Source organism: Miniopterus schreibersii (genome assembly GCF_964146895.1).
Source record: "Miniopterus schreibersii genome assembly, chromosome: 16".
In the NCBI taxonomy this organism is placed as follows: domain Eukaryota; kingdom Metazoa; phylum Chordata; class Mammalia; order Chiroptera; family Miniopteridae; genus Miniopterus; species Miniopterus schreibersii.
In genome coordinates, this window is record NC_138116.1 from 33792155 (window position 1) to 33815286 (window position 23132).

The 23132-nt window shown below is 46.3% G+C and overlaps 1 protein-coding gene across 1 annotated transcript; it reads left to right on the plus strand.

Annotated features, from left to right (window-relative positions):
- Positions 1–17755, plus strand: TEKT1 (tektin 1). Its single transcript, XM_081160859.1, has 8 exons — positions 1–76; positions 1235–1454; positions 4207–4372; positions 6453–6581; positions 7098–7241; positions 8947–9169; positions 15683–15879; positions 16293–17755. Exons 2-8 carry the CDS (start codon positions 1265–1267, stop codon positions 16498–16500), a joined length of 1257 nt encoding a protein of 418 aa, XP_081016985.1. The 5' UTR covers positions 1–76; positions 1235–1264; the 3' UTR covers positions 16501–17755.
- The last annotated feature ends 5377 nt before the right edge of the window (positions 17756–23132 follow it).

Here is a 23132-nt window from a genome sequence, read left to right on the forward strand (position 1 = left end):
GTTTATCTTTTCCGCGAGGCAGGAGCTCCGGTTGGGGTTGGTCTGAGCTGGTAGAGTTGTCCTTTGTGGCGCTCAGGTAAGTACATCCCGGCTCCAACCCATCACCCTAACTGCTGCTCTCGGCTCTACTCGAAACCTTGTGCCCGTTGGGTTCAGCCCTAATTTAGGTCTAATTTCGATTTCTCCGGGGCTGCTCAGATTCATCCAGGAGCCGTGTGTTAAATCTGAGCGCCACGCTCAGACAAACTTTGGAAAGGCGGTAGGAGGGATGGGCTAGGAAAAAACGGGGAGACTCCGTGTTGTCTGCCTGGGCTGAGTCCCGCGGGGTGCTCAGCCTCGTCAAGATCCGACCAGCTTCCAGCCTTGCATGACTGAAGGGCTAAAGAGATACCCCCCCCACCCCACCCCCAAGGGCAGGCGCTCAGGTTTTTGGGTTGGGATGCGGGCGGGGCAGATTTTAGGCCAGTCTGAGGAAGGCAGTTCTCACAATCAGAGCTGTGTGCAGATTCGGTGGGGAAATTTTAGTTTTCCTGTTGCTGCCGGCCTCTGCCTGCTGCCTTCTCATGTGTTCTCCTTCCTCTTCTCTCCTCTTCTTTGTCCTGGGAAGTTTTCAGATTCTTTTATCTGCTCACTAGGCTCAATACCTAGTTGCCAGTTTACAGATAGTTACATTTGTTCATTTTTTTTTTTTTTAAAGAAAACATGTCTAGGTTCATCTGCTTGTCAGTATCTAGTAAAATTGAACAGTACCCATTCAATGAGTCATAAAATTGCATGAGTGTGTTCAGCAAAAGACACGAGAATCTTCATAGCATTCTCATGATGGGCCCCAAACTGGAAACAACCCAAATACCTATAAACGGTAGAAAAACAGATAAATTTTGGTATATTTATACAATGGTATACTACACAGCAATGAGAATGAACAAACTACAACTGTATGAACAATATGGATGAATCTTACCAACATAATGTTGAGTGAAAGAAGTCAGATACAAAAGAGCATGTACTGCATGATTCTATTTCTGTGAAGTCCAGAAAAAACAAAACGGTTCCCCTGTGGGGGTGGCGTGGAGAATAGTGGCTGGAAAGAGGCATGAGGTGCTTATTTCTTGATCTGGGTGCTGGCCACACAGATGTGTTCATTCTGTGTACAGATTATGATTTATGTACTTTTTGGTATATATGTCACATAATAAAAATTGACATTTAAAAGAGGACACATTGCTTTCAGTTAATCTAAAAGAAGTCTGCCTTCGAGCAAATGGCCAAACTACTACAATCTCCGCCCAAGTTCCTGCCCTCGGAGTGGCAAATTGCTAACAAGAACCAGTACCACAGCGCGGAGGCTGAAAGGTCCCGGTCCGAACGCCTGGTGGCAGAAAGCCAGAGGCTTGTGGATGAAATTGAAAAGTCCACAAGAAAATCTCAAAGTGATGTGAACAAGAAACTAGGTAAGACGGTGTGCTTGTGTACTTGTGAACATGTAGTGATGAAACTGTTTGGGTTTAGCTGTACCGTCATTTGCATTTCACGCTGTATTATTAGCAATGTATTAGCTTGAAATATTAGGGGGGAGCTCGTGTATTCTCCAGGTTCTATGTTTACATTCACTGGCCCGAGATAAGCATGGTAGCCCAGTCTGATTTTCGGCCATCCATCCTCCACGATTTATTCATTTATGGATTTGACACACATTCATTGTCAAGAGCATCGACGGACTAAGTACTGGGAATATCACACGGTATGATCAGATTATTTCTTCAGGGCTCCTGGCTGGAGAAGGAGAAAGGTGCACACATTAATAATCAGAATGTAACCAGGTAGGTGCAGGGGGAAGGGGTACAAAAGTAGTAGGGTTGGGAAGACTTCCTAGAGAAACGTTTGAGCTGATTCTTAAAGGAAGAGCAATTTTCTCTTGGTGATTCCATTCTTTAAAACACTGCTCAAAGGGCAGTGCCCTTAAATAAACAAAACGAATAATCATAAAACGTTCCAAACGCCAAAAGATAATAAACCAGAGGTCGCAAACGCTAGCATCCATAAGGGTTGCGCAGGTAGCATAGGGGCTGAATAAGACCCTCTGAGCTAATTGGAAGTGGAGGGGGTGGGGTGCCCTGGAGAACATGTGCTTCATCTAAGGAGGCAGCTACTACTCAGTTTCAACTAGTTTTTTCCCCAAGAAAGATTATGGGCCCTGAGTTGCCAAATTATCTGATCTTAAAAAAAGAAAAAGAAAATCTGGAAAGCTGAAATTTTACCCAGGTCAGGGCACATACCCAGGTTGTGGGTTCGATCCCCGGTCAGGGGGCGTGAGGAGGCAGCCAATTGATGTTTCGCTCTCTTCCTTCTTCTCTCTCAAATCAATAAAAGCATATCCTCAGGTGAGGATTACATTTTTTTTTTTTTTAAAAAAGGGCTTGCCTGGTGTCTGGCATAATAATTGAATAAGCTGATAACAGTGTGAAATTTTAGGACACTAGGAAAACAGAGAAGAAATTTCTAAATGCTTTTCAGGTCACATACAAACAATCTAGAATCAGAATGGCGTTGGAGTTCTCAACAGAAACTTTGGAAACTAGAAGGAAATGAAGCAATGCCATCAAAATTCTAAATGAAAATTATTTACAACCTATACATCTACCCACAGTAAAATATAACCAAATGATGGATGAGGGCAGAATAAAGGCATTTCAGACTTCCAAGGTTTCAAAAATTTTACCTCACATGAATCCATTCCTTAGGAAGTTTCTGAAGGATGTGTTACAGCACATTGAAGAAGGAAACCAAGAAAAAAGAAGAAATTAAATCCAGGAAAGAGGACTCCAACACATGAGAAAGCAAAGGGAATTCCTAAAATGATGGTGAAGCTAAGTCATAGGATGACAGACACACACCCAGCTAGAGATTGGAGCAGGAGGGGAAAGCACTCCTGGAGAGAGGACTCTAGCAAAGAAACAAAATCAATAGGTTACCTGATGGATTTGAATATATTGAGAGGATATTTATAGAGTAGTCCCCCCTTGCCCATGGGGAATACGTTCCTGGACCCCCAGTGGATAGTACCTAACCCTATATATACTGTGTTTCCCCCTCATATGTACATATATACCTTTTCACTGAAAGGGAGCACTTTACAGCTTCTCTTTGACATATCCAAGTTGCCAGCATCACTACTTTTGTGTGTTGGGGCAACTGTTAAGTAAAACAAGGGTAACTTGAACACAAGCACTGTGGTACCATACCAGTCAATCTGATAACCAAGACGGCTACTAAGTGACTAACCGTAGTGTAGTGTATACAGTGTGGATATGCTGGACAAAAGGATCGTTCACATCCCAGGTGGGATAGAGCGAGAAGGTGCGAGATTTCAGAACAGTGCACAATTGAAAACTGATGAATTATTTTTCTGGAATTTTCCATTTATTTACAGGCCTCAGTTGACCACAGGTAACTAAAGCCATAGAAGCAAAACTGCAGATAAGGGGGATTGCTGTAGTTCTGTTAGAAAGTTTGAAGAAAAATTAATAATATATAGAAAGTAAAGCAAAAATACACTTATTAACCCCTCCAAAAACCAAAAACTTGTAGAAGGAAAGAAATTTATCATAGTATGCTATGTGGTTTGGGTGTATATAACATTTACATATTTACAATAATACCAACAAACATTAAGTTATTACTTTACAAGGTGGTGAGACAATTATAGTGGGAAGATGGAAGGAGCAAGAGTATGCTGTGAAAGTTGTGTAAGAGCAAATAAATTCTTACCTTCCATCACAGGAAATCGGTAGATAGTATTCAAACTGATAATACATAGCAGTGTAAGCAAATGGCAGAAGAAATACTAAAAGTGTCTAGTGGTTGCTTCCAGAAAAGGAGAGTGGGTAAGGATGGGTCAGAGAATTGTAATACTTGTAATACTATTTGACTTTTCAAGCAATATACATTTATATCTTTGATAAAATTAAAAGTTATTAAAAACAGTGGACATTGTAGAATTAGAGTCCATGAGTGTAGAGTGATTTCTGGAATAATCTGATGTTGAACATAAGAAGAAATATTCCCCTCCTCCCCCTCCCTAAGGAGCTCTAAGGGGAAAGGAACATATCTCAGGTAGTGTTGCAATGGTCTTCAAGTTTCTAATCCAAAAGTAGGCTACGTTGGGACAGATGAACTCTGCTGTAACTTCTCTGTGTGCTTCAGAACAGAGGCTTGAGGAAATCAGATTCTGGAAGAAGGAGTTAGATGACAAACTTGAGCAGCTTGTGTATGTGACTGAAGATCTTCTCGCGTACCAGACCAGGCTGCGGAAGGCCCTGGAGAGCCTGAAGGAGCCCTTACACATCACTCAGACTTGCCTGGAGTACAGGTAGGGGGAAGCTTCCTCCAGCGAGCCATCTGCTGTGAGAAAGGACATGCTGGGCAGCGGGGGCTGACTGTGCTAGGTGGTGGGTCAGGACGAGACAAATGAGCATGTGTCCTTCCAGAGCCTGAAATTATCTCGGCAGGTCTGTGGGGCTGGGCAGCGGAAGGAGCGCTAGACGGGGCTCATGTTGAAACTCTGCCCCCGACTGACTTAAATATAAGTTAGGACTAGATTTGGCTGTGGGCAATCAGAAAGCCGCAAAATAACACTGAACTGAAATAAGATAAGTTTCTCTCTCTCTCACATGTAAGGAGTCTGGAGACAGTTCAGGGCGGCATGGTGTGCCACAGTGCCAGGGCTCCAGGCCTCCTCTACCCTGTTGCTCCGCTGCACAGGGCTTTCACTCCCAGGGTTTCCTGGTGATTCCAGACGGCAGCTGGAGCTCCAGCCATTGCGTCTACATCCCAGCGAGTAGGAATAAATGGCTTTGGCATTCACCATTTCTACTTGCAGCCTGTTGACCAGAGCTTAGTCACATGGCCACACCACTAGAAACTACTTTATTTTGGGCAGGCAGAGCAGATACTACAGTTACCAGAGGACAGAAAGTCTACTCACATACCCAGAGTCACACAGAAGTGCTGTGTCCAGAGAGCGCTGTGCAAACATAGCTTTTTATTATTATATCTTTCCTATGAGTCCTGTGAGTAGGATGATTATCTCTGCATGGGCTAGTGGTGATTTCCATTAACCACAGACCTAGATGGCACACCCTAACAGGTCTTGCCACCAGCTTAGTCCCCTCCAATCCAGTGCGTCCTCCACACTGGCTTATGAGTGAACTTTTCTGAATGCAGATTTTTACAGGTCACCCCATGCTTTAAAATTATTTTTAAAATTGCAACCCTATACCCTAGTACCTTCAGGATCAAGTTCAAACTCCTTAGCCTAGCAAACAGGGTTCATCATGATTGGGCCCCAGTGACCTCGCCAGGCCCATACCTCATCCCCAACAGTGGGCTGTGCTTAGGTGTGCTGAGCTACTTGCAGTTTCGCAAACGCACCATGGCTCTGTCCCCACTGTTCCCTCTTCCTGGAAGGCCCTCCCTCAATGAGTTCAGCCAGGACCCCTGCAGCAACGAGGCAGTAACCTCCCCATCTCTATTTAGAGACTGTTAGTGAAGCAAAGGGAAGATTGCCATTAAGGAGGCCAACACCCAGGCAGCTCGAGTCTACACCTAAGGGTGTTTAGAATGTAGAGGTTGTGGAGTTGATTGAGTACGTGCTACTACGTGCCTGGCACTGTGCTTTCTGCATTTATGTCTCATCAGTTACTTGCCACAACCTTAGGAAGTACTAATTATTATCCCCATTTCACGGAAGAGAAAACCAAGGCACAGATAAATTATACAACATGCCTGAGGCTACACAGCTGGTGAGTGGTGGAGCCTTCCTCCCAAGCACTATCAGGTAGGGTAGAAAAGAGCAAAATATTAGGCAGTGACTGGTCAGTATTGGGAGTAACAGCACGTGTCATTCCCAGTTCTGTGACCTGGGCTTAACCTCCCTCACCTGTACTTGAAAGGGCTAATTAAGTGAGAACATTCATATGAAAAGCTCAGCACAATGCCTGTCACATAGTAAGTGCTCAGTGGTGGGGTAATATTAATGTTGGTATTTATTATTATTATTATTATTATTAAGCACCTTTTTGGATTCAAATCCTTGTCAAAAAATGGAAGTAGGATCAAAGAAGGAAACATATGTCTTTGAAATTTTAAGCCAAAAGAAATGTTCCCACTAAGTGGGTAAGACAGAGGAGGCTTCAGAAGTGATGTCCAAATTGAGGGGAAATGTCCACCTGGCACTTTCAGACCAGGTCACCAGCCATCGACCAATTTTCCGTCATTGCATTTGGATTTTTTTCAAGGAGCAAAGACGACAACTAGCGTACACCCCCGACCGTGCCATCCAGACAGTGGGTGCTGCTCAGACCAGTTGCCAGATAGCTTTGAATATCCAGGTGTTAGCAGATACCGAGTTGCCCTTGGACGCTGGATGATCGGCCCCTTTCCCTGGGCAGGGAGAAGCGAGTTGGCATTGACCTGGTCCACGATGAAGTGGAGCAGGAGCTGATCAAGGAGGCCGAGATCATCCGGGGCGTGATGGCCCTGCTGACCCGCAGCCTGGAGGAGACCACCGAGCAGATCAGGTACGGCCGCTCGGGCCACCCCGCGCTCCCACTGGGCGAATCTGGAAGAGACAGCACCCGCCAAGGGGCTCCAGGCACAGGAAGGATGGGGTTTGATGCCCCCAGGAGCACTTTCCATGACCTGAGGCGGCTTGAGAACACTCAGAGCGAGGCTTGGACACCTCTCATCCCTGACGGCCACCCTCTGGTGGTGGGTGGGGATGGGGCCGGATTTTAGCCCTGATTATAAACTGGGGGACACTGGAGCTGTTTTTTTCTAGGGCTGACCTCTGACAGTATGCAGAGTGGTGACACCAGAAAATGTCACAGCTGGAGGGAGGCTTGGTTACATTAATTTGTCACCAAGCATCTAATGTATATGGGGCTTGGGGGTGCGGCTGGGCGATGGAAGGTGGGCAGGAAGGGCCACCATCCTGTGCTAGACCCAGCTGTAGCTTCATCCTCCGGGGCCTCCCAGGACACTGTAGGCGCCACCTGGGCCTTCCAGAGGGAGGAACTTTTACCTTCTCCCTTCAGGCTGAACCGTTCTGCAAAGTACAATCTCGAAAAGGATTTGAAAGACAAGTTTGTGGCCCTGACCATTGACGATATCTGCTTCTCACTCAACAACAACTCGCCAAACATCAGATATTCCGAGAACGTCGTGAGGGTTGAACCAAAGTGAGTGGGGCCCTGCCTGCTGGCCTGGCCGCGCCGTCTCCTTCCCTGCTGGGCAGTGTCCTGGTGCTTCTCGGACAGGCCGACAGCAAGGAGGCTGTCACCCCGACAGCAGGCTGGGCGCCAGGGAGGGGCAGACCTGGGCAGAGCCGGGTGCCGAACGCTGAGCACCCCGAGAACAGGGCCAGAGGTTCCCTGCTCTTCCATGTTAGGCCACCCTTTAAGAAAGTCTGCTATAAAATCTCTAAACATTTAAAATGTATTCTTTTACCGATTCGTGTGTTTAACGAGTAAAAGAATCTAAAAATGTATAAAGAGCAAGTTAATAATTTTCCTCCATCCCGTGACTTTGTTACCGCAGAGATACCACTGTTCTCTGTATGTTCACACAAACACGTATACACTCACACACACACGTTTTGTTTTGTATGCAAGAATGGGTTAACACTATGTACCTTTTCTGTAACATCTAACACGTTTTTCAGTGAACATTGTATTACACACCTAACTCATAATTTTTAAACCTTCTTTTTGAGGTAAAACATATATATAGAAAAGTACACAAATAATAATAAACACAGTTTAATGAATTATTATTGGGTTATCTTTTGCTATATAACAAGTTACCCCAAAACTTAGCAGCTTAAAATGATAAACATGTAATATCTCACAGCCCAGCACTGCTTAGTTGGTGCCTCTGACTCCCGTCTCATGAGGCTGTGGTCAGGTGTCTGCTGGGCTGGGGTCTTATATGAAGTCGTGACTAATTGGGGGTGGGGACCCACTTCTAGGCTGTCTGGTGTGGTTATGGCCGGCGCTGCCTCAAGAGCCTCCCCCACCTGGCTCTGCCAGGACATGGTGGCTGGCTTCCCCCACAGTGAGTGATCCAAGAGAAGGCCAGGGAGACAGTGCACCCAAGACAAAAGCCACAGTCTCCTTTTAACCTAATCTCAGAAATGTGGGGGTCATTGGGGGTCATTTCAGAGGCTACTGCTAATCACAGTGAACAACCCCGATGAGACTACCAACCAGGTCAAGAAATGAAACATTACCACCAACCAGAAGCCCCCATCCTGTCCCTCTCAATCAATACCCCCCTCTTTCCTCCCGAAAGGTGACCACATTCCTGACTTCCAATAGGTTTGTCTGCTTTTATGATTATTAAATAGCATCATATACTATCTATTTTTTGTGTCAGTTTTCTTCCAATCAACATTATTTTGAGATTCGTCAGTGTTGTATCTAAAGCAGTTCCTTATCAAACTAGCAATTTATTTATATTAGTATGGACTCACAGAAACTATTTTGTTTAGTCTGTTATAATCTGTTACTATTAATATGTATTTTGATACCAAATTGTCTCTACCTGTGTGCTCTTGACCAAGTTACTCCCTCATGAGCCTCAGTTTTCCTCATCTGTAAAATGGGGGTTATGAAAGTGAGCTCACGAGGCCATCATGAGGATTAAATGAGATATCTGTGAAATGCCAGCCCAATGCTTGGCACAGAGTAGGTAGTTTTTCCCAAAGTGACAGCTGTTGCCACTGACAGATCAGTGTTCGCTCTGCCTGGAGATGAAGAAACATTCTAGGTGCTCCTGGTGGTAAAGGTAAGGTTAGCTTCCCGGGGATTTCCAGACACTTGTCCCCTCCTCTCACCCCTTCCCAGAGCAAATCCTCTACGAATGAATGCACGGGTTCTGTTTCAGCTCTGTGAGCCTGGAAGACTGGTTGGACTTCTCCAACACCAACGTGGAGAAGGCCGACAAGCAGAGGAACAACTCCCTGATGCTGAAGGCCCTGGTGGACCGAGTCCTGTCCCAGACGGCCAGTGACCTGCGCAAGCAATGTGACGTGGTGGACACGGCATTCAAGAATGGGCTGAAGGAGACCAAGGATGCCAGGGATAAGCTGGCTGTTCATTTGGCCAAGGTGAGCTCCCTGCAGGGAACCTGGAAGAGCACCTGAGGTTTCACCATGGAAACCTGGAATGTCCTCTGGGCCAGGCCGCTGCCTTCTGCGCTGTGATCTGGGTTAACTAAGGAGTAAGGGTCACCCACCGCTCTCCATCGCAGCAGCAGGGTTTGGGTTTGGCGGGACTGGAGTGGGACTTGGCCCTACTCTGGGCCTCCTTTGTCACTCATTGCCACAAAGAACAGGCTACCTCCTCATGCTGGGCCTCATTGTCTCCTTATGTGAAATATGGAGATGGACTAGGTGGTCCCAGACATCGATTATGACTCTGAAGTTCCATGAGTTGAATGCAATCAATTTCTCCAAACCCAGCTGCAACTTTGGGATTCTGGCTGGTCGTCCTCTCAGTTATCCAGTGGTGTGTTGATAAACCGAGTGTCAGAAAAATAAATGTCCCCGATTTGTAGAAGTTGCAGGTTTCCATGGTGTAAATACTTTCATCATGGTTGACTTCAGGCTACCCATTTAACGATGGTCTGGCCAAGTTCCTGAATACTTAACCATCAGAGCCCACATGAGCCCTCTCCAGAATACCTCCCTTACTGCAAGGACCCCTGGGTCCCACAGGCTAAACTCAGGGACGCTGAGAAGTGAGTTGAGTGGAACAGGTGCTGGATTTGGATATGTGGGCCCAGACCCAGTGCAGTGACGGGCCAGCCGAGGGACTCATGCAGATCCCTCAAGCACTCAAAGCCTTGTGCCTCACCTGTAACATGGTGACGGTAACCCAGCTTTTTTTCTGATGGTGAAAGTGAGACGTAGGGAGCAGAAGGGACCCCGGGTGGCGAGGTGCATTGCTGGCAGCCTGGAACTAGAGGCCAGGCCTGCTCAACTCCCAAAGCCTTGTCCTCCTGCTGTGTTCATACCTTGCCCTCTTGGAACCCAGAGCCTGGTTGTCAGACAGGATTTATTTATGTGACGAGCAGGACAAGCCAGAGTGTAATCAAATGTTATAATGTGGTCGTATTTCCTACCAAATATCTATTGCAAATGTTCCTCTGTGAATGCTGGTCTGTAATGAGATTTTATATATTTCATCTTTGAAAATGTCTTTTCATCCAAATAGGTACTGCCAAGTACTGATAACAGTCTGTGAGCACATGATTTTAATTGAACGCACTCCTCGCTTGGAAGGCCTGCATAGAATTCTGTTTAGATTCTCTCCTAATACTGGCCTGTTAGCATGTCATTACATTTCAGATTAATCACTTGCCGTTGAAGGGTAGGTAGAAGCTCCTCAACTGCACAATGAAGTGGATTTTGAAATATGGAAATTTCCTTTGCGCTTGCTTTGAGCCCCCCCCCCCCCGACTCCAAAACCCCACGGCTGGAACTTGGAAAATGTATCTGCTGCACATCTGTGCAGGACTGGAGGTCCTGCTTCTTGTTTTGACATTTGACAGCACAGGAAGTGTATAAAGCAGCTTGGCATGACTTGTGATTCAAACCACGTTGTTGAAACGACTTTACTGCAGCGTAACGTTTGCATGCAAGTGCTCTCTTGCCTTGTGATTTTAGGTGGGATTCATTAAGATATATTATTATTAAGACTGCAGCAAAAATTAATGTGCAAAGCTATTCAGTGTTTTATTTATTTAGTTAGTTAATCCTCACTCGAGGACATTTTTTTCATTGATTCCAGAGAGAGGAGGGGAGAGGGCCAGAAACATCAATCAGTTGCCTCACGCACGCACGCAGCCCAGGGATCTTACCCGCAACCTGGAGATGTGCCCTGACCGGGAATCGAGCCTGAGACCCTTTGGTGCCCTGGACGACGCTCTAACCACTGAGCCACACCGGCCAGGGCGATATTCAGTGTTTTATAGCAGTAGTTGGGGGAGGAGTGGTTCTTGTACAGAAAAATTTCAGCCTTGGCCCTGAGCTAAAAATAAATCACAAGAAAATGTTAGCATTGATGAACCATTGAATTGCTAAGGAGCAGGGCGAGTCAGGCTGCATCTTCTATTTCTCACAAAAATTCACAGAGCCCGTGATGGGAGCTAATGAAATTCAGTGTTGACGATACCGGTTCAATGACACATGATGGCTTCAAATATTTTCCGTGAGGCACTTTCTGGTGAACAACACGATGGATGACAGAGGCTCTGAACAGCTCACATTTCCTCAGCTCCTATCAGTGGGTTCAGCTAACCTGTGCCTGCTCCACACGCGTATGTGCCATCACCAGCCGGGACACTTCCTAGCGGATCCCACCTCGGGTTGTATGGCACTAGTGTTTTCCCAACCTGTTGAAGATGTCCTTGCCTGTAGGCATGTCATGCGACCATTCGTGGGGGCTGGTTCCTTCGTCACTTCGAGCTCAGCACCGATTCCTTGAGGAATCAGTTGAGCGGCATCAGACCACCGGGCAGCCCCCGAGGAGCAAAGGAGAACCAGCCGGAATCATGCGCCTGGCTTCTCTCTGGCTACTGATGTTGTTCCCAGGGTCCTGAGCTCTTCAGGCAGCAGTTTTTGCAGACAGACTGGAATCTGAGCCATGTTTGTTCCCCGGGCGCCCTTGCTCAGCGGCTGCAGCCCTACTTGGTTTAATTAACTCGCTGTGGGCCAGCGGCTTTCCCTGCGCGGCCAACAAATGAGACGCTTGGCACGTCACTTTGACTTGTTTTCATTCTTGTGAGGAAACCCTGCATTGATGAGATATTCTGTTTTAAATGCCCAATTTTTCCAATAGTTGCTTTCCTGGGAGTTGAGACTCTCATGATGCTACGCAGTGTGGTAATGACACATGTCATACCCTCTCAGGACAGCTACAGCGTTGTTGCATGATAAACACAGTATCCTGCTATCTCCTTAACAAGATCTACACCTCACTATGCCTGCAAAGTGCAACTCATGAAGCCCACTTTTCTTGTTTTAACACCAGGGTATGTACTGGTGGTAAGAAAGAAAATAAGCTGTTACTGGGTGGTGATCCACGTGGCCCTCGGGAAGCTGTCCAGTTATAACCATGTCATCTGGACGGCAGCACAAAGCGCTGAGAGTATAACATACATAGTCTGTGGCAATTTCTTTTTTAATTTTTATCTAATTTTTCTTTTTTAAAATATATCTTTATTGATTTCAGAGAGAGGAAGGGAGAAAGAGAGAGAGAGAGAGAAACATCAATGATGAGAGTCATTGATCGGCTGCCTCCTGCACGCCCCCTGCTGGAGATCGAGCCCACAACCCGGGCATGTGCCCTGACCGGGAATCCAACCGGGATCTCCTGGACCCTAGGTGGATGCTCAACCACTGAGCCATGCCGGCTGGGCTATTGCAACTTCTTAACCCTGGCGTTGTAATTTAAAAGCAGCCATAAACAGATGAATGAGCATGGCTGTGTTCCAATAAAACTTTACTATGGACACCAATATTTGAATTTTATGTAATTTTCAAATGACATGAAATATAATTTTTCTTTTGATTTTGCCCTCTATTTAGAAATGTAAAAACCTTTTTAAAAACAATATGTTTTTATTGATTTCAGAGAGAGGAAGGGAGAGGGAGAGAAAGACACAGAAACATCAATGATGAGAGAGTCATTGATCGGCTGCCTCCTGCACGCCCCACACTGGGGGTCAAGCCCAGGGTAGGGCATGTGCCCTGACCGGGAATCAAACCGACAACTGAGCCATGCCTTCCACGCGGCAAAAACCTTTTTAAAATAAAGAGAATAAAAAGACAAGCCACAGATTAAGTACTGTTATCCAAAATACACGAAAAACTCTTAAAACTCAACAATAAGAAAACAAACAGCCCAGTGAAAAAACAGGCAAAAGATCTAACAGACACTTCACCAAAGAAGATATGCAGGTGGTAATGAAACATAGGAAAAGATGCTCAACACCCTCTGCCATTAGGGATACCACTGTACACCTATGGGACATCCAGAACGTGGACAGTGCCAGACACTGGCGAGGATGCGGCGCAGTAGGATCTCATTCTTCGTTGGTGGGAATACAGAATTGAACAGCCATTTCGGAAGACAGCTTGGCAGTTTCTTACAAAACTAAACATATGCATATGATTCAGCAAACTCCTTGGTATTTACCCAAATGTGTTGAAAACTTATGTCCACACAAAAATCTGCCTGTGAATGTTTAGCAGCTTTATTCATAATTGCCAAAGCTCGGGAGCAACCAGATGTCCTTGGATAGATGGATAGATAAACAAACTGTGCTACATCCATACAATGGAATATTATTCAGTGCTAAAAAGAAATGAGCTATCAAGCCACCAAAGGACATGGAGAAGCCTTACATGCGTATCAGTAAACGGAAGAAGCCTATGTGAGATTCAGACTGTATGAATCATACCGTATGGTTCCAACTACATGACAGCTGGAAACAGTAAGAAGGCCACTGGTTGTCAGGGCTTCAGATGGGGGGTGGGGAGGAGGGGTGAAAAAGTGGTGCACAGGGTTTTTAGGGCAATGAAACCTATTCTGTATGATACGGTAGGGTGGATACTAATCATACATTTGTCAAAACCCATAGAATGTACAACACAAAGGTTGAATCCTAATGTAAACTGTGCACTTTAGTTAATAGTGATGTATACAGTATTGGTTGATCAGTTGTAACAAATGCACCACATTAATGGAAGATGGTCATCACAGGGGAATCCGTGTGGTTGGGGAGAGAGGGTAAATGGGAATGCTCTACTTTCTCCTCAGTTTTGCTGTGAATCTAAAAGTGCTCTAAAAACTAAAGTCCATTGCCTTGGTTGGTGGGCTCAGCTGCTTGGAGCATCGCCCCGTACACCAAAAGGTTGCAGATTCAATTCCCAGACAGGGCGCATACCTAGGTTTTGGATTCGATCCCCAATCAGGGTGCATATGGGAAGCAACCAATTGATGTTTCTCTCTCTCTCCTTCTCTCTCTCTCCCCCTTCCTCTTTCTAAAAAATCAATAAAATAAAAAAAAATCCTTGAGTGAAGATTAAAAAAAACAGCTAAAGTGCATTCATTTAAAAAACTCTTGTTTCAGTCTGTAAAGAAACAGTCCGTACCAAACAGTCTGTGCAAAACTGGACTGGACTTGGCCCATAGACCACAGTAGGCTGATTCCTGACCTAACCCATAGTATTAGTAGTTTTGTTTTAAGTCATCTTTGCATTTAGATTATTTTAAGTATTTGTAAAATTTAAGAGAATTTGGCCGGTTTTTAAAAAAATTATAGGAAAATTTGTAAATAACTTAGCCTTATGATTTTAGTTGAAATTTTAAGTTTGAAGACAGTGTTAAGATATTTGAGAATTTAAGATTAATCATTTTTACTAGTTTATTAGATTGAAGAGGTCTTTTAAGAACTTCAGAAAGCTTTGTTTGTTAAGACAACTCAAGTAATTTTAAAAAGTTTTATATCAAATTTATAAATACTTTATGTTATATATCAAATTTATAAATGCTGCTTCAAATAAGTGTTCAAGAATTTTAGCTAAGCTTGAAGTGGGAGCAACAATTGATCAAAATCAATTTAAAGTGATCGTTAACATTTGCTAAATATAAAAATAGTATAATATCTGTGAATGGAACTTAAGAAAAACTTAAGAAATGTTAATAATAGGCTTTAGAAAGCCAGATGCAATCTGTGGACCTCATTTGTATTCTAATTTGAATAAACCAACTTTTACAAAAAAAAAATGGGACAGTCAGGGAAATTGGAATGTGTGTGAGAGAGACAAAGGTATTGTAGTTATGTTAAAAGACAATAAAAGTGTCTGTATATCTCAGAAATACATACTTGAGTATTTAAGACTGAAATGATATACTATCTGGGATTTGCTTTAAAATAAGCTGATGGGCAGGGGTGGAGAGAGGGGGTTACTGATGAAACAAGATTGGCCATGTAGTGATCACTGCTCAAACTGGTGATGGATACCTGAGATTTATTATACCAGCTACTTTTGTGTATGTTTAGACATTTCTGTGATGTAAAGGTATTTGTTCTTTTTTTTAAAGCTTAAGGAAGAAACAGAAATTTAAACTGTTGAATATTAATCTAAAAACCCAAATAACTTCTAAGTAATCTTTTCTGTGCCCAAAGCCACCTTCAAAGGAACCAACAAAACTTGAATTGAACTGCTCACACGCTTCCTTCAGGCGCCTAGGGAGCGGAGTGGGTGCCCGTGGGTGGACTGATAAGGAAATAGGCAGCTTTCTGCTCATGATCCCAGGTACTTAGTGCCCGGGTAAATGGGCAGCCTCCAGCCTTTGCTGAGGGCGCTCTCCAGGGAATTCACATTATTTGGGAAGGAGATGAGGAAACAATGGCTGGGGGAGTTACCTTGCCCACCAGCAGTCACTGCTGTAGGGAAGGGACATCAGACTCATTCTGGGGTCCTGCTTGGGTAGAAATCTGAGGGCCCCTCTTCCCAGCTTACATGATCCCAAGAGACCTCCCAAGAGTGTCTGCTGTTGAGTTTTGAGGAGCACCATCCGGCCTCACCTACTCGAATCCTTTTTGTAAGGTCATGGAGGAGATTGCTTCCCAGGAGAAGAATATTACCGCTCTTGAAAAAGCCATCCTTGACCAAGAAGGGCCTGCCAAGGTGGCTCACACACGCCTGGAGACCAGGACATGTCGGCCTAACGTGGAGCTCTGTCGGGATGTGGCCCAGTACAGGCTGATGAAGGAGGTTCACGAGATCACCCACAACGTGGCAAGGTGGGCCGGCAGCTGGGAGGTGGAGGGCGCCGGGGCTCCGTGTAAACCCCGATTGTGAACGGGGCCGGGCAAGGCCATCGCAGGGGAAGCTGTCATAGTGTCTGAGGGGTTCCTTGTTGACTCCAGCCAATTGCGGCCATGCAGGAAATGGGTACCTGCATGTGTTTGAATTTTTCCAAAGTCCAAGTCCAGATGTTTAGGTACAATGTACAGTTTTAAACATTGGCAATTCATGGAGTTGTCCATCTTGTGAACCTGGCCCGTGGCCACCAATCTGAAATCTCCATCTTAAGGAGGAGACAGGGAGAAAGACATGGATTTGGCTTCTGCACTGAACACACAAATACCCCCCCCATGCACGAAAGAGCGATGTGGAGTGATAAACGATTCCCCTGATGTTCTGTCTCTTCTAGATTAAAGGAAACATTAGCCCAAGCTCAGATGGAGCTGAAAGGGCTGAATCGCAGACAACTCGCCCTGCAGGAGGAGATCCAGGTCAAAGAGAACACCATCTACATCGACGAGGTGCTGTGCACGCACATGAGGAAGTCCATCCCTCTGCGGGACGGCGATGACCACAGCGAGTGGGCCGGAGGCCTCCGTCCCGACGCTGTCTGCTAAAACGGGGGCCGTTGGGGTGCTCATTAAACCTCTCATAGCACAGTAGTACCGACTCTCATTTCAGCAGGCGGCACCCCCAGGCAGCCCCGCACGGCCTCTAGGCCAGGATGCCAGCCTGCTCGGAGCTGAGATTTGGGTGCAAAGGTCCATGCTGCTGGGGCTGCTGGGGCTGCTGGGGTGGTGGTGGTTTAGCAGTTAACTTCCATGTATTAGCACAGGCCCTTCTGATATCACAGGACTAGGGGCCCAGGGCAAGGGGTCCAAGACATTTTAGTTCAAATTCAGTTTGATTCAGTAGTTGGGCTGGATCAGAGCATACCCATCTTCCTCCTGAGGGGATGCAAACATTTCTCTTGGCTCACGATTCCTTTTCCCGCCCGGCCGGGTGTGGCTCAGCGGTTGAGCGTTGACCTAGGATCCAGGCGATCGGGGTTCGATTCCTGGTCAGGGCACATGCCCGGTTGTGGGCTCGATCAATGACACTCTCATCATTGATGTTTCTATCTCTCTCCCTCTCCTTTCCTCTCTCTGAAATCAATAAAGAAAAAAAAGATATTCCTTTTCCACCGAGAACAATGTGACTACTGACTTAGACCCTGGCTGGTCCACAGGAAGCCTATGAAAGTCTTACAGAGCATAGAGGGAGGAGCGGCTCTGGGTCAGGGGTCCCCTTAAGCCTCCCCCAACCCCTGTTGGTGGCTCTCTGGGTCCCTTTCTTCTGGCTGAAATGAAGAGGACAGGACAGGGCAAAGGGCCCTCCAGCTTGTAAAGGGTCAGTCTAGTCGTGGGGCTTGAGGAGCTGGTGGGCCAGGTTGCTGAGGTCTGGGGTCATGTGAGGGACCCAGAGGGGGATGTTTCTGCCTCACAGGTTGGAGGGGGCTGAAGGGCACCAGTGGACCTGTGTCAGCTGTGGGGTGGGTGGTTCTGGTGGGAGGAGCTCTGAGTGACACTCTGGGAAGGCTGGAGGTGTCAGGACTGACAGGGCAGGGGTGGGGGTGGCTTATGGAGGGTGCTCAGCGTGTGTTCAGGTCCCAGGGACTGTAGTCTCAGGAAAGCTAGCTTGGGAAAGAGGGAGGCAAACTTCCTGGGCTGCATGAGTAAGATTTTCCAGCAGCTGGAGGAGCGTGTCCGGATTTTGCCTTCTTTCCTGAATGTAAATACAGGGTGTCCCCTCCAAAATGTATATACACTTTAACAGCTGATAGCTCAATTCTGAAAATGACATGTATTTTAATAAACACTGCCTTTATAATTATTCAAAGTGTATGTGTACATTTTTGGGGGGCACCCTATAGAGAGTGAGCTTGGTGTTGGTTTCCAGAGCAGTTAATAATCACTCGGAGTATTTTTATTTTTTTTTAGTACTCAAGTAACAGTAAAGGAAAGGAAAAAACATTACTCCCATTCCTGCCACAGAGTCAAACCAGTGGCTAAGAGTGCAGGTTCTGGAGTCAGACATCCCTGAGTTCAAGTTCTCCCGGGGTCCCTGTCTGTGTCACTGGGACTGAGTTCAGTGGCATGCATGAAGGGCTTCATACAGAGCTGACCCGCAGGAAGCGAGTGTTCAATAAACAGGAGCCGTTTTTAACAGGCCCCACCTCCATACCCACATAACAGCACAGTTGGACATGTGGCAGAGGCTCAATTTCATATAATGGTTTCCCTCCTTAATTGTACATTGCAAGTAGTTTTCCATGTTACTATATTATCTTTATAATTATTTGAATGGTTCCATACCTCTTTAAAATTTTTTCCCCAAGACCATTTCCCTATCTACTGTGCTTTTTTATTTTCAAAGAGAGTCCTGTTTATAGCTGACAGCTCCAGGATACATCTGGGTGACTGTCAAAGGAAGACCTTTGCTGTGGGAAACAGCTCACTCACTCATTCATTCATTCATTCATTCATCCTAACATTGAAGGAGCACCTTCTAAGTAAGGGGCTCACCATCTCAGCGCTTCCCACGCGTGGAGCTGCTTCCACGCTCTGTGCTAACATTCAGTCCCTAATGCTTACTGGACTTCCATTTGGTGTTGGGCAGAGCACTGGTGGCCTTGGGTCAGGAGACCTGGATTCTAGTTCTGACACTGCCAGGAAAGCCCCTCCTCCTCCTAAGGCTACCTGTAAAATGAGAGGATTGGCTTAAATGGCCCAGAGCCCTTTCCATCTTTGATGTTCCCTGTATACAGGTATTTTGAGGCACAAAGACAGTGCAGGACTTGGGCCTGACTCCCAGGAGGTTTACAGTTCAAGTGTTCCTTGGTCCAGAGATTCTTTGCTGTCAGCAGGGGCTGTCACTAACCTGGGAGGCAGAAATCCTCTGAGGCCAAGAGCATCAGCTTCATGCCAACCTGCACCGTGACCTGCCCACCCAGATTCTGAACATCACCTCTCAGGAGCTGAGCAAATATGCAGCCCTCCCCATGTTACTCTGCCCTTGGGAAGTCTCTGGGTGCTCTTTTGCTCTGGCTTAGAAGGGTCGGACTTAGAGGGCAGACCTCAGAGTTTGTATTAACTTCACAGGATTATGAGGCCTATCCCAAAGGATGTGGCAAGCGCGCTGTGAAGGCTTTGAAGGGGAACTCTTCCTTGTTACGACAGCTCTGAGAGGCGAGCAGGCTCGTGGCTGATTAAGGCCACAGGCTCTGCAGTTAGACTTGGCTCCGATCAGCTCCATCGTCTACCTGTGGTGTGATCCACTGCAAGTTATCCAACCTCCTTGAACTTCAGTTGCCCCCATTTCAGGAGGAATCAGAACAACCTAGTCAGGCTTAAAGCATGTTTGGAATATGCCTGGAAATTCTACCATTTAAGACATTTCAGTCAACAAACATTTATTGAGAACTTACTAGGCATTCGGTGCTGTATTCAGCACCAAAGACAGAGGCTAGGATCAGTGTCTGGAGGCTCCCACAGCCTAACTAAGGCAAATAGAAATGATGTAGATAATTGCAGGAACGTAAATTGGTGCAACTGTCTTAGAAAACAATTTGATAATATTTCGTCAGGCCCTTGAGATACTTCAAGAAGTTTGATTTTCACAAACAACTGAAATGCAGATAATAATCCCATTTTAAGGAGTTGGAACAGATTAATGGAGTTTAAGCATCTTGCCCAAAGCCATTCAGCAGAGGGATGGAGTAGTGGTGGTGGTGGCAAGTCAAGATTGGGATCAAAATCCATTTGGTGCTAAATATGGATTTTCTCAACCTAATCTAAGTCTAGCAGATAAAATAAAGATGCAAGATTTGTCAGCAATTAACATCTCGTCCCAGGTGAGTTTATCAGATCCTTCTAGGAATTAGACTAACAATGGGAAATAAAGTTGAGGGGGCTTCAGCTAAAGTACTTCTCAAGAAGGCCAGTGGGGAGGGTAGGGCCCTGAGCATCTTGGTATTGATATAAGATCATCTGGCAGGAAGGAAGGGCCAAATAGGTGTCAGAAATGAGAGAGAAAAATTTTAATGCCATATCATTTTAATAGGGAGTCATTTAATCTTTAAATAGAACCAAAGTTGAATTTGCTTGAAATCATAAGGAACACAGGACCACAGTTCCACATCTTCAGTTAGCAGCACTCAGTGGGAATTCTTCCGAGTGGCACAGAATTCAGCACATTGGGAATCTCCAGAAGGCTGGCCTTCCCCCAGTAATCTATCTAGGTCCTCCTCTGTTCCGTGAATTCTGTTGACTGCATGTCCCTTCACCAGAGAGTTCAAGTCCCATCATCTTTCCCCGCTACCACCACTCTGGCCTGATCTGGGGGTGCCAGAGTCGGGCTCATTAATGTCAGAGCCACCCTCCCAAGGGACTAGGATCGTATTGGGTAACAGTAACTGAAGTCCTTACATCCTACTGGTGACAAGGACAGACACCCAAAGCTACGAAACCTACAAGAAATTAACAGGAACTTTGAGATTGCGCCCTGAGCTCCCTGCCATACCAAACAAAGAACCTAGTTATGAGTCAAGCTCATAGAGGGGGAGTGAGGACCCTGTGGTGGGGAGAAATGTCTGTCTGTATGCAGAAAACTGGGAGAAACCCAGAGAGGCTGTGGTAGAGCCAGGGGGTGTATGAGACTCTAAAGGGCATGGAGAAGGGGTGAAGCGCAAGCCCTGGGAAACACCAGTACTTCCAGGCTGAGTAAAGAAGAGTCCTGGAGGAAGCCAGGAGAGCATGGTATCACAGAGGCCAAAGTAGAAGAGTGTTTCAAGGCACTGGGGTCAGTGGATCAAATGCTCCAGGGCATCAGCTAAGAAAGGAAAAGCATCTACTTGATTTGACAATCGCCAGTGACACCTTGAGAAAAGCAATTTCTTTAAAAAATATATTTATTAATTTATTTATTATTAATTTATTTATTTTTCAATTACAGTCTACCTTCAACATTATTTTACATCAGCACTTTACAAAGCGTTCCCCTTGACACTTCCCCACCCCGATCTCACCTGCTTTTGGAAGCTAAGCAAGGCTGGGCCTGGCTAGTACTTGGATGGGAGGCCAAAAGCAATTTCAATAGAGCGCTGCAGGGAGAAGACAGGCGTTTGGACTTGGGACCAGGAGACTTCGTTCCACCGGCTGCTTTCTTGACTAGCCCAGGTGTGGGCTTTGGAGTGTGGATGACAGCTGCTGTCTGTCCATGTGGGTGGGAAACTGAAAGCCAGTTTGCAGCAAGAGAAAAAGGAGAAACTGAGGCACCAAGAGGAGAAAGGAAGGACTCCCTGCAGTTCCCCCTTCCTCGGCTCTAGGTGGTTTCTGAGGCCCCTGGGTTCCGTGGACACTCAGCATCCTCACGCAGTACGTATTCCTCTTTCTGCTCACCGACTCCCAGTGGCTTTTCTGTGGCTGACACTCCAGAAAGTTGTAACTCATAGGCCACATCACTTGGCTGGACGAGTGTGCTGTCCGAGAGGGGAGTCGGAGTGGGGCCTATCCCTGAGAGGGATCTTGATGGAGAAATAGACATGTGCTGGGTAGGAAGGGGGACATTGCAGGGAGTGGCACGGCATATACAAAGGCCAGGGCTCTCAAAGAGCCAAATCTGTTCCCAGGGGAATTGGGTGTGGGTCCCTGTAAAGGATGTTACAATCGCAAGTCAAAACCAAGGAGGACTTGTTGCATAGCCTCGTAAGGTATGTTGTTACCATCGGTAATCCCAACACTTATGACAACCGTTAACACGCTGAATGCTTATAATGAGTTATTCATGCAAACTGTTAATATCCCCATTTTACAGGTGGAGAAATTGAGGCTCGAGGAGTCACGGTTAGGATTCAGACCGACTCACCGGAGGTCCCATGGCTAATGAGTTGCTGATGCTTAACTGGATCTCAGGTCCTGAAACCAGGATCTGTTGCCTCAACATATTTTTACCTGAAAATTCATCCATGGATTTTGGCAAGCCTTCTTAAAAATGTAAAAATTGGGAAGACTCTCATCGACTTTCTTGAAGTGGGCAGGATTTGCTTGCTCTGTAGCTGGATCATGTTCCCTGCAGGGAAGTTAATCCGGACCCCAATGCCTCCAGCAATGCCCCCCCCACAGAGAACCCATCTGCTTCCTCTGCCAGTCAGCAAAGGCAGACTTGCACTACTGCACATCAGGCCTGTGGCATTGGGGGGGTGCCTGTGTGTGGGGGGGTGTCATTCATTTATTCATATGGCAAATACTTGCTGGGCTCCAACTGACAGTGCCAGGGACTGTGCTAGGCACTGAGATTAGAGGTGAATTATCGCTCCTTGTCTTCTTGGAGCTTGATCCAGGGGCAGGCAGGACAAGTGAACAGCAGTCATTCCCGATAGCGGAAAGGGCCATGATGGAAATAGACAGGGTGATCTGAGACAGGTGACAAGATGGGCGGCCACTTTAGATTGGGCCCTGGGAGGCCTTTCTGATGAGCTGACACTCGAGCTGAGTGTGATAAAGGTAGACAAGAAGGCAGCAGTCATGTGAGTATCTGGGGAAAACACCTCACTTGTCCTTTTTGGTGAACAGAGAAAAGGCCAGGTGGCCCCGAGGAAAGGGGAAGGTGGTGCAAGCTGAGCTCAGTGAGGCAGACAGAGGTCAAATCATATAAGACCTTGTAGACCCCATCACATTCGGACCAGTTTCTGGAGAAAGACGTGCACTGGGGTAGGGGAGGCAGAGGGGAGGGGAGGGTTTCCAGGAATCTGCGAGAGAGCTCGACTAGAGCCCATTCATGGAAATGCACTAGCCGGGCGAGGCTTTGCTACAGTCCATGAGAGGCTGGCAGGGGGGCCGGGCCTGCAGCAGGTCAGCCACCTCCCCAGCCCACCTGCTGGAGGGAGTCCCCTCCCCTCCCTGGGCCTTATTTCCTTTATCTGTGAAGAAGGGACATTGGGCTGGTGGTGAGAAGGGCGGTGAGGTGATTTGTAAGGTTTCTCCCTGCTGAAAAGGCCTTATATTACCAGCCGTGGTCTGAAAGCACCTGATAGAATTGGCTAAATTAACTCAAAGTTAATTTAGTAGACGTGCTCTTACCGGCTGCTTAAAAAGACATATTTGTCTATGACAGCAAAGTGGGTCAACACAAGTAAAACGTATTATTTTAAAACAATTGTTCACTGTAAACAAAGGTGGAGTCATACCTGGACAAGGTCTTATTTGAAATC

Excerpts from the sequence above, each read along its gene's own strand:
- TEKT1 (XM_081160859.1), top strand. The coding sequence starts at position 1,265 with ATGGCCAAACTACTACAATCTCCGCCCAAGTTCCTGCCCTCGGAGTGG. Across the intron at positions 9,170-15,682 it reads TGGCTGTTCATTTGGCCAAG|GTCATGGAGGAGATTGCTTC; the intron begins GTGAGCTCCCTG and ends CCTTTTTGTAAG. Across the intron at positions 15,880-16,292 it reads ATCACCCACAACGTGGCAAG|ATTAAAGGAAACATTAGCCC; the intron begins GTGGGCCGGCAG and ends TGTCTCTTCTAG.